The sequence below is a fragment of the Thamnophis sirtalis genome, unplaced genomic scaffold, assembly GCF_051295495.1.
Source record: "Thamnophis sirtalis isolate CommonGarterSnake01/CBP01778 unplaced genomic scaffold, rThaSir2_p1.2 scaffold_13, whole genome shotgun sequence".
Classification (NCBI taxonomy): Eukaryota; Metazoa; Chordata; class Lepidosauria; order Squamata; family Natricidae; genus Thamnophis; species Thamnophis sirtalis.
The window spans coordinates 22471920-22489084 of NW_028261393.1; the positions used below are offsets into that span (position 1 = coordinate 22471920).

Sequence of the window (17165 nt, forward strand, 5' to 3'; positions counted from 1 at the left end):
AACAAATCTTCCTTCTCCTCTTTTACCCATAACAACCCTGTGAGGTGAGATGGGCTGAGAGAGAATGGTTCAAAGTCACCCAGCTGGCTTTCATGACTAAGGCGGGACTAGAACTCACAGTCTCCTAGTGATTGGCCCAAAGTCACCCAGTTGCCTTTCATGATTATAGTGGGACTAGAACTCCCTGCCTCCTGCTTTTTTCCTGGTGCCTGAACCACCAGACCAAACGGGCTCTTGTCAGATCAGGAAGACCGGAAGCGATGACCCCAAAGACGTCATGCTTGTAAATCTGCTAACCATCCTTGTTTCGTCTGGCAGAATTAATGGAGTCCCAGCCTGTGCTAACAAGAAACTGCTGACAGACATCCTGCGTGATGAATGGGGCTTCCAGGGTTATGTAGTGAGTGATGAAGGTGCTGTGGAGCTGATCATGGTTGGGCACCAGTACACACACAGTTTCCTGGAGACTGCCATTGGTGAGTGTTGGGAAGCCCTCTCTTCTCACCTCCATGCTGGAAGCCTTTTGCAGCCTAGCTTCAGTTGCAGATTGAGTTCCGAGAGTCCATGCTCGGAGGCTAAATTTCTGGCCTGGAACCCAGATTTGCTTCTATCTGTCCTTTTTCTCACCATCCAAGCACTATTTTCTCTCCCACGCCCACCAAAAACTCCTTGTCTGGAATTAGCACATGTAAAGGTAAAGGTTGGACGTGGTGGCTCAGTGGCTAAGACGCTGAGCTTGTTGATCAGAAAGGTCTGCAGTTCGGTGGTTCAAATCCCTAGTGCTGCCTAATGGAGTGAGCTCCCGTTACTTGTCCTAGCTTCTGCCAACCTAGCACTTCGAAAGCACGTAAAAAATGCAAGTAGAAAAATAGGAACCACCTTTGGTGGGAAGGTAAGAATGTTCCATGCACCTTTCGGTGTTTAGCCATGCCGGCCACATGACCACGGAGACGTCTTTGGACAGCACTGGCTCTTCGGCTTTAAAGTGGAGATGACCACCGCCCCCTAGAGTCAGGAACAACTAGCACATATGTTCAAGGGGAATCTTTACCTTTGCCTTAAAGGTAGAGGTAAAGGCTTCCTCCATTCACTGGTGCCTGACTCTAGGTCAGTGGGTCTCAACCTTCCTAATGCCGCGACCCTTTAATACAGTTCCTCATGTTGTGGTGACCCTCGACCATAAAATTATTTCATGTTTTCCATATGTTTTTGAAAATATGTGTTTTCCAACGGTCTTAGGCGACCCCTGTGAAAGGGTCGTTCGACCCCCAAAGGGGTCCCGACCCACAGGTTGAGAACCACTGCTTTAGGTGATGCTGCACATCTGCAGTTTTTAGCTGAGGGAGCAAGTGTTGTCTGAAGACGCTTCCATGGTCATGTGACCATCATGACTATATGCCAAGGCACACACAAAACTGTTGCCTTCCCACCGAAGTGGTTCCTATTTATCTACTTACATTTGCATGCTTTCGAACTGCTCGGATGGCAGGAGCTGGGGCAAGTAATGGGGGCTCACCCCATCACACAGTGCTCGGGGCTTGAACCCAGGTTCTTAGCTTTCCAATTGACAAACTTAGCCTCTTTAACGTCTGAGCCCTCCAATTGGCACATATGCTGTACATCCAGAATGAAGTTACAAATATTATCCTAGGCATTGTCGTGTTAATGTTAGCAGTGAGAAATGGAGATCCAAAGGACTGTAATATGAACATCGGTAGTTGAAGCTGCTAGGGAATAACAATTCCAGAACCTGGTATTGGAGGGCAACAGCAAAGATTATCCTAAACTCTATAACGTAAGGTGGTGGCGCAGTGCTTAGAATGCAGTACTGCAGGCAAATTCTTACCGTCTCAAGGTTGACTCAGCCTGCCATCCTTATGAGGTGGGTAAAATGAGGACCGAGATTGTTGGGAGCATTAGGCTGACTGTGTAAACCACTTAGAGAGAGCTGTAAAAGCACTGTGAAGCAGTATATAAGTCTAAGTGCAATTGCTATTTCTCCCCTCCTTTCCTTGGTCCTGGTGGTGCAGTGGTTAGAATGCAGTGTTGCAGGCAAACTCTGCCCGCAGCCCGGAGTTTGATCCTGACTGGCTCAAGGTTGACTCAGCCTTTCATACTTCCAAGGTTGGTAAAATGAGGACCCAGATTGTTGAGGGCAAGATGCTGTCTCTGTAAACCGCTTAGAGAGGCCTGGAAAGCCCTGTGAAGCAGTATATAAGTCTACCTGCTGTTGCTATTCCCTTGCTAAGTGTGGCACACTATTGCCAGGCTGTCTCCTCAAACAGAACAGCCAAACCATGGCTTGCAGATAAATATGAATTGGAGCCAATGTTTCACTGATTTTTTTGTACTAACAGTGCTATCCTTCTTCCTCCCTGCAGTGGCTGTGAATGCTGGATGTAATCTAGAGCTTTCTTTTGGGATGAAGAATAATGTTTACATGTACATAGCCGAAGCCCTTAGCAAGGGCAACATTTCTCTGGAAGTAAGTGGTCCATCTCCTTGCAGTACAAGAAAGTGCCACCAATTCCAGAGCAGGTAGCAGACGGGATGTGATACTGTCTCTTTTCCAAATGAGTATTGTGGCCTGCCAGTGGAGCTGGCAGCAGAGTCGGACAATGAGGAGGTTGGGGAAGAACAGGGGCCAGTCCTGGTGGTTGAGGAAAGTTCAGATGAGGGCTCTGCATGGGAGGCAGAGAGGGAGTTAGACAGCAGTGAGGCAGAGGAACAGCTGGAGCCTGTTCCCAGTGTGCGCATGCGCAGAGCTGCCAGGAGACAAGAACAACTAAGAAAGCAGGATCAACTTAAGAGTAAAGCCACACCTTGAAGGCAGAGATAGCTTGCTAATTTTTTTACTACCGGTTTCACTTCTACATACTCAGAAGTGTCCGGGCAGGTGGGTGGAGCCTCCTACCACCGCTTTACCGGTTCGGCTGATCCAGGCTGAACTGGCAGCAACCCACCTCTGCTTAGAGGTGATTGGTCCCTCCCATAGGAAACAAAAGAGGAACAAATGGGGGAGTGGGCTTTTGCAGGAAACAATTCGGTCCGGAAAGTTCTGTTTGTGGTTATAAGAGACACTGTATATAGTTTTGCTTTGCCCTGTGTTTGGAAACTAGTTATCTGGCAGTGCTCCAAATGAGATAAGGTGTGTGTGGATGAGCATTCCTCGGAAAGACTGTTTGCTAAAGACTTGATAACTGTGAATGAAAGGAATTCATAGTCGTGTAAATAAAAGAGGTTTTGCAGGGACCAAGATTTTGCTTCTTGCTAAGGAAGCCTGGGTCATAACAATGAGTGAAGAAAAACGGGGGACCTAGGGCTCTTCCAAATGTTACTAAACTACAACTTCCAGCATCCATTGCAATTAATTATTACTAAATGGGATTGCTGGGGGTTGTAGTTCAGTAAGAAGGATAGGGCTCTAAGGAATATCCTAAGTTGGATTCCACAACGAAGGACTTATATTACAGAGGAGGGAGGTTTTGATTTAATGTGAGTAAAACATCAGGTGTTTGAGTGTTGTGGAAAGAGCTAGACTCATCTTCAATTGGAACATTATCAACAGAAGTTAGATGGGCAGTTTTTCAGGAATGTTATAGAGGACAAGATAATTGTTGCTGTTGCCCTCCAACTCCATATCTTGGAACTGTTATTCCCTAGCAGCGTTCACACAACACCCTCAACTGTAAACCCTGGAACTGCTAAGTAGCCATTACTTCATGACTGCCTAACAAACAGGCATTATGAGCCGTGGTGGTGCAGTGGTTAGAATGCAGTATTTCTGGCTGACTCTGCCCACTGCCAGGAGTTCGATTCTCACTGGCTCAAGGTTGACTCAGCCTTCCATCCTTCCAAGGTTGGTAAAATGATGACCCAAATTGTTAAGGACAATATGCTGATGTTGTAAACCACTTAGAAAGGGCAGCAAAGCTTTATGAAGCAGTGGTAACGGTGAAGTAATCTACAATAATGCGGTACGTAAAGGCTTTTACCCTTTTTAAAGTTACCACAGGGATCGAATATTTGGATAATATAAAAAGCACATGGCCAGGTGTAGTCAAAACTCTGGGAAAAGCACCAAAAAAGGTCAAAAAAAGACAGGCGGACAAGAAATGAGATATCCAAAAGGTGTTTAAAGTAGACAATAAGGTATATTCGTCCTCAAAATATTTGAACCTAAAAAGGCCTTGTAAGAAACTAAATCCTAAATATTGCTATCATAGGAGTCATCAACCCAGATGATGACCAGATGATGAAAAGAGGGCTGTGAAAATATCTACAGACCCCTCACATCCTGAACATAAATTGTTTCGACTTCTATCCTCAAAACAACGCTATAGGGCACTGCACACCAGAACAACTAGACACAAGGACAGTTTTTTCCCAAATGCCTTCACTCTGCTAGACAACTAATTCCCACAACACTGTCAAACTATTTACTAAAGCTGTGTTACGATTATTATTCTCATCCTTCCTAGTACCTATCTCTCCCCACTTCTGACTATAACCATGTTGCTTGTATCTTTACAATTTATATTGTTTCATTTGTTTCTTGGTATGATTTGATTGCTTATTAGTAACCTATGACTATCACTAAGTGTTGCATCTTATGAATCTTGGTGAACGTATTCTATTTTATTTTTCTTTTATGTTCATCAGTGGTAGTCAACCTGGTCCCTACTGCCCACTAGTGGGCGTTCCAGCTTTCATGGTGGGCGGTAGGGTTTTGCTATAACTCTGCTTTATAAATTTTATAAAGTAAAATTACTTCCCTACTTTATAAATCACCATTACTGTGGAACCGGTGGGCGGTTAGAAAATTTTACTACTAACAGAGATACAAAAGTGGGCGGTAGGTATAAAAAGGTTGACTACCCCTGATGTACACTGAGAGCATCTGCACCAAAGACAAATTCCTTGTGTGTCCTATTCTATACTATACTACACTATACTATACTTTTCTGGTAAAATTGCAATTGCCAAGGGATTTTAAAAGGATACACCCAGTGTTCCATTGTAGTTTATTGAAGACAACGCTGCTTCTCCCTACTTCCTGCAGATAATCCGGGATCGTGTCCGTCCCCTTTTCCTCACTCGTCTACGGCTGGGAGAATTTGACCCACCAGCCATGAACCCCTACAATGCACTGGGGGCTGAGGTTATACAGTCAGAAGCCCACCGCCGTCTGGCCCTCAAAGCCGCCCTCCAGAGCCTTGTTTTGCTGAAAAACCGTAACGAAATGCTGCCTTTTAAGGAAGAATATCTGTTGCGCAAGACCATTGCGGTAAGTGTTCACCGAGGGACACTTGCAAAATTAACCTGTTCCTGATAGGTTTGCACTAATGATGGACATTCCTTCCTGGGACGTATTCATGGGGAGATTGACACATCTGTGAACATGTCTGAGCAAACGTTGTCCAGATTGTCCAGTTTGACTTCTGGGAGTTTCACAACAGATCAGCAACACCATTTGGCTCCCAGAAACCTTGATGGCCACTAACTTCCTCTTCCTCTGAGAGGCAGAAGCTCCTCTACTTTCCCTTATTCTTTCTGTGCAGGTGGTCGGACCCTTTGCAGACAACGCTGATCTCCTCTTTGGGGACTATGCACCAGTCCCTGAACCCCAATACATTTATACACCCAGGTAGGACCAGCAATCTTCTCTGCCTCCCAAACAGATTGTGATTGGGGCTGATGGAGTTAGAGCTGAGCTCTAGATCTAGATGTCTTCTCAGCTTTTCTACAGTATTTCTACTATTATTATTATTTTGTTTATTAAATTGTTATGCTGCTCCATCTCACTTGTCAAGTGAGAGATATATGTTATTTGAGTGTTCCCTTGGTTGTGGCTCTTCCTTCTGTTCCTCAAGGTTATTCCTTCTTCTCATTACACTCAACTATGAAGCCAACTGCAGTTCAGCCACTACTTGGGTATTCTGCTGGTTGTAGGTACTTCAAATGTACCTAAAATATGGTGGGATGTATGAAGGACATTCCCAGGGTTGGTTAACAGATGAACAGAGTTGGAAGGGACCTTGTAGGTCATCTAGTCCAACCTCCACCTAAGCAGAAGACCCTGCACCCGCAATGGCGAACCTATGGCATGTATGCCACAGGTGGCACATGGAGCCATATCTGAGGACACGCGAGGCGTTGTCCTATGTCAACTCCAGTGCTGATTTTTGGTCTTCCGGCAGGCGGGGAAAGCTATTTTTGCCCTCCCCAAGGTTCAGAAAAGCCTCCGGAGCCTGTGGATGGCGAAAAACAGGAAAGAAACTTCCGGTAGGCCCATTGGGCTGTTTTTTTGTCCTCCCCAGGCTTCAGGACGCTTTCCTGAAGCCTGAAGAGGGCGAAAAACAGCCCATCAGGCCTACTGGAAATCTGGAGGCTTCAGTGAGGCCTGCGCACATGCACAGGAGGGGATCAGGAGGTCATGTGCGCATGTGCTGGGGGGAGGGCATTGCATTATGGGTGTGGGCACGCACACGCGCACTATTGCGCCTGTGCCCTTTTAGCACCTGAGCAGAAAAAGGGTTGCCATCACTGCCCTACACCATTTCTGACAAAAAAATGGAAATCTGGTTGATCCAGTTTCACAACAGTCAACAGTTTCACAACAGACAACAGTCACTCGTGCCCTTGTGACCTCTAGGCTGGAGTACTGCAATGTGCTCTACATGGGGCTGCCCTTGAAGAGTATTCGGCGACTTCAGCTAGTCCAGAATGCGGCCGCGCGAGCGATTGTGGGTGCATCTTGGTTCACCCACATAACACCTATCCTCCGCGAGCTGCACTGGATCTCCGGATACGCTTCAAGGTGCTACTTGCCACCCATAAAGCCCTCCATGGTAGTGGATCTGGGTACTTGAGAGACCGCCTACTGCCTATTACTTCCACGCGACCTATCAGATCTCACCGATTAGGCCTTCTCCAAGTTCCATCTGCTGGCCAGTGCCGACTGGCGACCACGCGGAGGAGAGCCTTCTCGGTAGCAGCTCTGACCCCATTATGGACCGATCTCCCCGTGGAGATTCGTACCCTCACCACCCTCCAGACCTTCCACATAGCACTTAAAACCTGGCTATCCCGTCAGGCCTGGGACTAAGATTGTAACCCGCCCGAATGGTATGAATGTTGTGTTCTTAAAATTGTATTGTTCTATATGTCTAAAGTTTGTTTCTTCCCCTTCCCTTTTTAAGTTGTAAGCCGCCCTGAGTCCCCCCAGGGAAAAGGGCGGCATATAAATTTAATAAAATACAAATACAAATACAACTCAAGGCTCTGAAAAGGAGATGCTTCTGGTGTTGGTGACTTCTGAGAAGTTCTTGTCTCTGGCTGATGCAGGAGGGGCTTAGCAGCTGTCTCGGCCAATGTCACCTGTGCCCTTGGATGTCAGCGTCCGAGATGTCTCAAGTATAATCCCGAAGATGTGAAAGCTGCAGTTGAAGGAGCAGACATTGTGGTTGTGTGCCTTGGGACAGGTAAGAGCTGTGCCTAAAAATGCAGGGCTTCTATCAGCCTCCAAGAGGTGTAAGGTTATAGTAACAGGATCTTGCAAGCCTGAAAGCATTTCCCCCTTTCCCTTGGCTTGACTTTCCAGAGAATTGGGGAGTGTCCCTGTTCTGATCTAGGCTTCCCTAAAAAGAACGAAGCAGATTCCTGGTCCCAACAAAACTCCTTTTATTAAACAAATGTGAATTCCTCTCATTCACATTCAGCAAAGGCCTGGCAAACAGTCTTTCAAAGGTGAATTTATGACCACAGATCTTATTTAGCTTGGAAAGCTGCCATGTAAATATTTTCCAAATGAGTTGATGTGCAAGGAAAGACTTGGCACAGAGTCTCTGAGATTCACGGACAGATCTTCACACTCCTGAAACAAACAAACAAACAAATTGTTTCCTGCCAAAGCCCACTTCCCTTTCACTCCTCTCTTGAGGGCCAATCATCTTCCACCTGTGGCTTTACTCCCAACTTGACCCTGATTTCTGAGCTGTTCTTTTCTTCCGGCAGTTCTGCCCATGTGCACGCTGGGAACAGACTCCAGCTATTCCTCTGCCTCACTGCTGTCTAGCTCCAAAGGCAGCTGAGAACTGCCAGACAGCCTTGGCCCCATCTTGGTCCCCAGCCACCATGCCACGGCCCAGTATCAGCCTGGGCCACAAGAGAGATGGAAAAGCGTATGTGCGTGAAGCTCCACTCGCATGAGCGGAGAGCACACACGCATGTGCCTGCCACTCACACAACCCCATACATCCCAGGCCGGATCGCCAAGCTGGAAAAGTTGGGGACCTCTGCCTTAAAGGACTGAAGAACTTCTTAGATGAGAAGCACAACGTTTTCAAAGAGAGAGAAAACACAAGAAAGTCCAGTTGTCTTTTGGAAAAGAACCTCTGGGACAATCATGACCTGGATTGTTGAGAATCTCCATAGACAACAGGGAAAAAGTCACCACCACCTTCCCAGAAAAATTCTCACCCAGAGAGATTGGATAGCTCTGGAATGTCAGAGCAGCCAAGGAGCCCTTTTCACACATTCTCTGTTCCTTCCCCTCAGGAACTGAAATGGAGTCCGAATCCAATGACCGCAAGGACTTGTCTTTGCCCGGACATCAACTGGACCTTCTGCAGTCATCTGTGGCCTGGGGTGAGTCTATCTGTCTCTTTCCCCAGAGGAGGACTCCCAAGAAGCCTAGAGATATCCGAGTGACATCACTAGAAGAGATGGGGCCAGCATTTTGGCCTTTTTGGACCACATTTTGGGGCCCAGTTGAATTATTATGGCCCAACTGGGTGGTAGCTTCTAGTGGAACTTGGCTGATCTTAAAAAGCTAAGCAGGATCAGACCAGGTTAGTTTTTGGGTGGGTGACCCAACACAGATTCTAGAGTTGTAGGGTAGAATGTGAAGCTGAACAATCTGGGAGTTGCCTACTATAAGGAAACTACATAACTACTGTCCCTGTAGTTAGTAGGATTTGAGCTTTACTCAACCAGTATTATAAACTTTTTAATGTTGATAATAATTGTTGCTTTAGAAAAAGCGTTGCATGATTCCTATTTTATACCCCCTTGGTCCAATAAACACAGACGTTTACATCATAATGATTGGGGGTTTACTCTCAGATATTAGCTGCATGATCTTGGGATCAGGGTTGAAAAGGCAAGGCTAGAGGCATCCTTTGGACTCAGTTACCTGTGTCTGCTACTACCCTGTTTCCCTGAAAATAAGACCTCCCCGGATAATAAGCCCAATCGGGCTTTTGAGTGCATGTGCTAAAATAAGCCCTCCCCCGAAAATAAGCCCTTCCTGAAAATATTTAAACGCATGTGCAGCCGGTCGCCACCATTTCCTCTGGTTGCTTGCCATGCAAACAACATGAGGTGAGGAGGCAAGGCTGGTGGGGAAGGGAGGGGAGAAACATGCCCCATGCACCCCTCACGCCCTTACGTAATGGCTGCTCCCGCAACCCTAGCCACCACGCCCCTTTTATCCCACTAATGGTCCCCACAAACAGTGGCAGGCCCAGCGACGCACAACACAGCAGCAGCCATGAGGTGACCATGCTCGCCACCTCCTGCACCTCAAAAATAATAAGACCTCCCCGAAAATAAGACCCTCTCTTCGGGGAAACATGGGAGCCACCCATGGATTTTATTCATGAAATTATGTCCTCTGCTCACCTGACCTAGGCGGTGATAGGCAGCATCAGCAGTCTTTGGCTCTCCCTCTGCATGATGGCTGGGGCTGAGGGGTACAGTAGTCCACATATCTGGAGAACATCGCCTAGGAGGGATGCACAGATCTCAACTTTTCCTCCTCATGAGCTGGGTGTGGCCTTTCATTTCAGCCACTGGCCGTCCTGTGATTCTGCTCCTGTTCAACGCCGGCCCCCTGGATATCAGCTGGGCCAAGGAACAGGATGGCGTGGGGGCAATCGTGGCTTGTTTCTTTCCTGCTGAGACCACAGGGCTGGCTGTGGCCAAGATGTTGGTGGGCGCTGAAGGGGCAAATCCTGCCGGCAGGCTGCCAGCTACGTGGCCAGCAGGAATGGACCAGGTATGGCTGGGATGGGAAGTGGTGCCTCTTTCCTGGATTGTAGCAGTCAACATGGAGGAAATAATAGCTGAATCTTCCCTCCCTTAAGAAAACAATAAAAAAACCTATAGGAAGTCCTCAACTTAATGACCACAATTGTAGCTGGAACTTCCATCATAGTCATTAAGTGAGTCATCACTGCATCCAATTTTACCATCTTTTTGGCCGTAGCCGTTAAAGAAATCCAGGTTTGCCCATTGACTTTGCTTGCCGGAAACTGGCCAGAAAGGTTGCAAAGAGCAAGTAGGTGACTCCGGGTTGTTGCAACGGCCACAAATACATGTTGGTTGTAAGGTACCTAAATTGCAGTATCACCTAACTACAGGAACGCTGCGATATAAATGCAACGATTGGTTGGAAGTCACTTTTTCCAGGGCCATCATAAGTTCAGATGGTTGCTATACAATGGCCGTAAGTGAAGGACTATCTATATAGCCTAATTTTAGACAGAAGAGTGCTGGATGGGACATAATCAAAAAGTATTTTGTGTTTTTATTCAGCATACACTCATTTCTAAGTGATCTACCAAAACTCTGGGATTGTTTATGTATTTTTTTATTTTTTATTTATTTTTTATTCTATTCTATTCATTCCTCATTTTATTCTATTCTATTCATTCCTCATTTTATTCTATTCTATTCATTCCTCATTTCATTCTATTCTATTCTAATAATGAGGTATCTAGAGGCTTATGACTGGAGTGGCACATCAGTGCAATAGAATAGAATAGAATAGAATAGAATAGAATAGAATAGAATTCTTTATTGACCAAGTGTGATTGGACACAGAAGGAATTTATCTTTGGTGCATATGATCTCAGTGCACATAAAGAAAAATAAAATAGAATACGTTCATCATAGAATCATAAGATATAACAATGATAGTCATAGGGTACAAGTAAGCAATCAAATCATACTAGGAAACAATCAATATAAATCGTTAGGATACAAGCAACAAAGTTACAGTCCTGCAGTCATACGTGGGAGGAGATGGTAAGGCAGCCTTAGTCAATAGTTTGACAATGTTGAGGGAACTTGGGAATTGCAGACTGAACTGGTTACATCATCTTGAAAGAAGTCAGTTTTAAAAAACCATTTCTATATTGTTGCCAGGGAAACTACATTAAAGACTCCATGAAGTTCTTCAGAGTTGAGTTTGACTTGAAGGAGACTTGACTTTTCTAAATATAGACCAGAAAATACATCATGTAAGATTAAAGTCCACTGTGCTACTCGGCAGTGTCCTTCCCCCCCCGCCCAGCACAATTTCTGTTGCAGTCTTTCCTTTGAAGTGTGTCAGATTCCACAAAGGCCGCTGGCAATTTTAATTAAAAGTTGATGCAGATTCAACCCATTGAATTAGCTTTTTTGTGGGTCTGCAATGGGGGATTAGCTACAGTCCATTAACTGCCTCTTGAATAGAAAGGACTGTTTTTAAAGTATGCGGCACAATAATGCCGTCACGCCATTTAAAATAAAAGCCAGGAAAAACAAATCGGTAATTAAACCTTAACTACGGAAAAATAAGCTGACGTCGGGACAATTTAGAGCACTTATTCAAGGGTGGTTAACTGATAAAGGCTGGGTAGGGACAGTCCCTCAAATCACCCCTAGATCCTGCTTGCTCTAGCCCCAAATTTCCCCAAGGTGTTTTTTCAAAGACAACTGGACTTTGTTTTTCTTTGAAGACCTTTCCCTTCTCATCCAAGAAGCGTCCTTCCATTCGTCACCATTCAGTCAGAACTGAAGAAGCTTCTTGGATGAGAAGCAAAACGTCTTCAAGAAAAAACAAAGTCCAGTTGCCTTGAAACAAAGTCCAGTTGTATCACTGGGACCAACCATGACCTGGATGACTGAGAATCTTCATAAACATACAGCCCCGAATCTTTCTTTTTTTTATTTTTTAAAAAAATAGTTTTTATTAAACATTATTACCTTTAAAAACAGAAAGAAAAACACAACAACATAAGAAAAGACAAAACATACATAACAATATAAAGTAAATATACAGCCTTTTGTATCGGCATTCATTAGTTATACATTTTTTTAAGAGTAAAACATACAGATACAAATACAATTTTAAACATACAACCCCCCCCTCCCCCCCCATGGTGACAGTCATTCACAGCCCAACTTTTTTCTTTCCTTCCTCATTGTTAGGTCTCTAAGCCACATCTTCTCATTACAGAGTTCAGGGATCTATTACAATACCCATGTTCACTTTTAACTTTCCCCATTTTAAGTCCCTGCTGTTCTCCTTGTCGCCCACATATACCATAAGTTCCAGCTAAGATAATGTTCCGTTTCTCCTTTGTCCCTCAGCCAACCCGTCATTCTGTCCATTTCTGCACATTCATAGATCTTTTTAATTATAGCATCTTCCAACGGTATGGTAGTGGATTTCCAAAATTGTGCATAAGTTATTCTTGCGGCCACAATTATATGTAGGCTCCAATGCCATATTGAACTGCCTATGTTTTCTGGTTTAATGCTTAGTAGAAGGTTCTCGGGTCTCCATTCGATGTTTGCCCCGGTAACCTCTTTTAGCCATTTTTTAATCCTTTTCCAATATTTCGTGGCCTCAGTACAGGACAACCAAATATGGTAGAATGTGCCATCCTTTCTTCCACATTTCCAACACAATGGAGATAACCCAGGGAACATCTTGGCTAACCTCGTTGGGGGGAAGTGCCACCTATAAACCATCTTGTATATGTTTTCTTTGAATGCTGTAGATATTGTAAGTTTAATGTTCTTACTCCATAGATCCCACCATTTGCCCATTTCAATTTCATAGCCAAAGTTTCTCTCCCATGCTATTAGAAGGCTTTTGTCCATCTCTTCATTAGCATCTTGGCAGGTCAAAAATTGGTAAATCTTCGATAACATTTTCTTGTCTCCACCAAACAAAATCTTATCTAGCCCCTGAGGGTTTGGGTAGATCCCAAAACGTACCTTATCACTTTTAAACCTGTTTCTAACCTGTAAATATTCCCACCATTCCAGAATCCGAATCTTTCCACCTCCTTCAGCTACTCTTGTCCTTACCACAGGTACCCCCAATAGAGAACTACACAATGATTGGCAGGACATATCGCTACTATGGACAAGAGGCGCCGATGTACCCCTTTGGCTATGGACTCTCATACACTGCCTTCCAGTACAGGGATTTGGTAGTGAGTGCTGACCAAGTGCCCATTTGTGGGAATCTTAGCATCTCTGCGGTGGTGGAGAACGTTGGATCCAGAGATGGTGAAGAGGTGAGGCAATTCCGTTGCTTGTCTGCATGCAAACACTGGTGGGAGCAGAGAGGGTGGGATAAAAGGGATGAGATGCTGCTTGAGATGGGTGAAAACTCAAGGAGGTATAAAGGCTGTGAGGATGGAGAGTCAAGTTGAAGACCAGCGAGAGCTGAGAGCATCTCTACTGATGGACAAATGTGCCGTTGACCTCAAAACCCAACATCCTAAGGATATTTGTATGTATTTATCAGGCCCACCTATGGCGGAATAGAGGTTTTTAAGAAATGAGGAAGTTTCAGTGATATCTCACAGGGGCTATGAATCCAAAATGGTGGTTGATTTTTAATCCTCACAGCTCCCATGTAAGAACGCATTGAACGAAGAACAGAAAACCAATTTTGACTTTGCTGAAATAGAGGGTTTTTTTGAGATCAGGTTGCAAAGCTGCAGAAACAGGATCAGATTAGAAGATAATATTACTACTAAATTATGAATAGTGATTTCCTATTACCAATAAAGAATACTTGTCCAGCTGATTTATATATATCAATATTTCTTCTTGATGTAGTGGATTTTGCTTCAAGAGCAGAATATTCGTAGCAGCCTATTATTTGATAGAGAATCACAGTCAGGCAGGGATTAAAATGCAACTAACACTTCATGCAAATAATTGTTCTCTGAATCTTAGAAACTGCTGTTGATGTTTGTGCATTTCCACCACTGGCAAGATTCATAGAGTCCCCCTGGTTTGCTAGAAAGAGGAGGAAAGAAAGAAATGGAATCTGTTGGCTCATTGTACCATTCCAAATTGGGTCCATCCCATTCATTGGGTCAGAACGAGCAGTGAGGAAAATGATTCCTAAATTTTAGAAGAGTAGATGAAGGGTACAGGGGTCATTCACATATTCAGGGCCCTTGATTCTGGATAAATGGGTGTGGTCCATTTATCCAGAATCTTGCTGTGGCCTGCCAGCAGAGCTGGCAGCAGATTCAGACAGTGAGGAGGTTGGGGAGGAACATGGGTCAGTCCTGGGGTCTGGCGAAGGCTCTGACAAGGGCTCTGTGTCAGAGGCAGAGATGGGGCCAGAGCTGTATGCCAGTTATCAGCTGCCTTCAGAGTTGGATGTCAGTGGGGAGAAGAACAGCTGGAGCCTGTTCAGGCACAGGTGGATGGTGAATGGCCTCTCCCATAGGGAATAAAGAGGAGCGAAAGGGGAGGGAAGTTTGCAAGAAACAATTAGTTCAATTCATTAGAGTGAAGATCTGTTCCTGACGAGGAGTCGACTTTGTGCTTTTTGGAAGCCTAGGTCAGAACAGTGTACTCTCTGCTCATGCAAGTAGAGTTTCACACATAGCTAAGGAACAAGGGCCGACTTGGGAGTAAAGGCCCCTCCCATAGGGAATAAAGAGGAGTGAAAGGGGAGGGGAATTTGAAGGAGACCATTAGACCATTCATTAAGGTGAAGATCTATTCCTGACTTCTTGCCAAGTAATTGCTACTACAGCATGGTGTTTGGAAGATATTGGCCTGGTAGCTCTCCAAGCCTGATAAAGGTCTGTAATTGTGAAATCTCATGAAAGACTGTTGGCCGGGACTTTGCTGGAGAGGAATTCCCTTTAATCTAAATAAAAGAGTTTTTATCGGGATGAGGAGTCTGATTCAAGATCTTGGGAAGCCTAGATCAGAACACTTCTCTCCATCCTTGAAAAGGCTCCAAAAGTAGGAATATGCTTTGAAGGTGTGAAGAATCTGCTGATGTCTTCTTCTCTTGATGACCTTCTCTTCACGTCTAACATTTTCCCCCATCTGCAGGTGGTGCAGCTCTATCTCCGCTGGGGACAAGCATCTGTGCCCATGCCCCGCTGGCAGCTGGTTGGTTTCCGCCGGTTGCCGATACGCCAGGGACAAGCTGCCAAGGTGGCCTTCCTATTATCTTTCAGCCAGAGAGCCGTATGGGATGGACAGTGGTGGTTGGAGCCTGGCACTTTCACCGTCTTTGTTGGTGGCCAGCAACCCTTCCAAGAAGTACGTCTTCCTTCAAATGTCCTCCAGACCGACTTTCATGTCTTTGGGGACTCCCGTAGTGCAAGCCAATGCTAGTCTCCCGAACAAGCCAGGATTGCTCAGGGAAATTGACCCAGTGGCTTGCTGAGCCAGAGTTTATCAAAAAGGAAGCTTTGCACCAGGGGTGAAATCCACTTACCTTCGCTACCAGTGCAGTAGCAATGTGAGCGCCCGTGTGAATCCTGCTTTCTAGCTAATCGTTGGGGAAAACCAATTTTCATTTTTTTTACTACCAGTTTGGGCAAACCGGTGGCATCTTTACTACTGGTTCAGGCGAACCGGTCCGAACTGGTAGCATTTCACCCCTGCTTTGCACTGAGTAAAAGCTTGTAATAGAAGCAGCCAATCTGATGTTTCTGAGAAGGTATGACTATTCAACTGGGAATGTAGCAGTTGTGTTTTTGTTGTCTCCAGTGACTGGATCACATTGGACAATGGGCAGCCTGGGAAGGGTTGCCCTGGAAAAATAAGATTGCCAAGAGAATAACAGAGCGCTTACAGAATAGTAATAAACTCCATTTTCAAGTGGTCTTGGTGGATGTTCTGATTTTGGCTGTGATTCAGGAAGAACCAGATATTTCAAGACATTTGAAAGCTGGGCTTGGTTTGGCGGCACTGTTGAAATCTGGAGGGATGGAGCCCAAGTGATAGAGAGGACATTTTTTCCTCCATGGGGAACTGTTTAATTGGGAAGTGGGACAAAGTAGTACTTATTTCTAATTGAGACAATGTAACACCCCAGTATTTGTGATGAATTCTCTCTTTGAAGTGGAAGGTGGTGGGATGGACAAAAGTGAAATGGCAGTTTTCCAGGAAGGAACGAGCACAATCCAAGGAGGGGTTACAGAGTAACAGAGTTGGAAGGGATCTTGGAGGTCTTCTAATCCAACCCCTGCTTAAGCACTCTGGAAAATTGGTTATCCAGTCTCTTTAAAACTTCTAACAATTGAACTATTGGAGTATGCTGGAGAGGACTCCTGTGAGTCCCTTGGACTGCAAGGCGATCCAACCAGTCAGTCCTGGAGAAGATCAACCCTGACGGCTTTTTAGAAGGCCAGATCCTGAAGATGAAACAGTTTGGCCACCTAATGAGAAGGAAGGACTCCCTGGAGAAGAGCCTAAGAAGAGCCTAATGCTGGGAAAGATTGAGGGCAAAAGAAGGGGATGGAGTCACCGAAGCAGTCGGTGTGAGCTTAAATGGACTCCAGAGGATGGTACAGGACAGGAAACAACAATGGAGCACCCACAACATCTAAAGGCAAGCCATTCCACTGGTTAATTGTTCTCACTCTCAAGAAACTTCTTAGTTCTAGGTTGAATCTTCCCTTGATATGTTTCCATCTGTTACTTCTTATCTTGTCTTCTGGTATTTTGGAGAATAAATCAACTCCCTTTTCTCTGTGACAGCCCCTCAAACATTGGAAGATTGCTGTCATGTCACCTTTAGTCTTTCTCTTCATTAGACTAAACATACCCAGTTCTTCATATGTTTTAGCCTACAGACCCCTAATCACGTATATGATTCTTTGTACCTTTTCTAGAGTCATAACATCTTTTTTGTGTCATGGTGACCAAAACTAGACTCAATATCTCAAGTCTGATTTTATCAAAGCAGTATAAAGCAGTACTAACACTTCACGTGACCTTGATACCATCCCTCTGTTGTTGATGCAACCTAAGGCTGAGACAAGACAAGGCAAAACAGCCTGGATCCGGATTGGAGAAAGGAAGAGAATTAGATAACCCATCTCTAAATCTCC

At 45.0% G+C, this 17165-nt stretch overlaps 1 protein-coding gene across 3 annotated transcripts in view; it reads left to right on the forward strand.

Annotated features, from left to right (window-relative positions):
* Positions 1-15935, forward strand: part of LOC106545539 (uncharacterized) — a 28287-nt gene extending 12352 nt beyond the window's left edge. For all 3 annotated transcript variants that reach the window (XM_087728365.1, XM_087728366.1, XM_087728367.1), the window contains exons 7-15: positions 319-476; positions 2382-2485; positions 5063-5287; positions 5562-5647; positions 7348-7484; positions 8560-8649; positions 9852-10060; positions 13152-13358; positions 15154-15935. In XM_087728365.1, coding sequence (XP_087584491.1) covers positions 319-476; positions 2382-2485; positions 5063-5287; positions 5562-5647; positions 7348-7484; positions 8560-8649; positions 9852-10060; positions 13152-13358; positions 15154-15441 — 1504 coding nt within the window. In that variant the 3' untranslated portion in view covers positions 15442-15935. The remainder of the gene's footprint in view (positions 1-318; positions 477-2381; positions 2486-5062; positions 5288-5561; positions 5648-7347; positions 7485-8559; positions 8650-9851; positions 10061-13151; positions 13359-15153) is intronic.
* The last annotated feature ends 1230 nt before the right edge of the window (positions 15936-17165 follow it).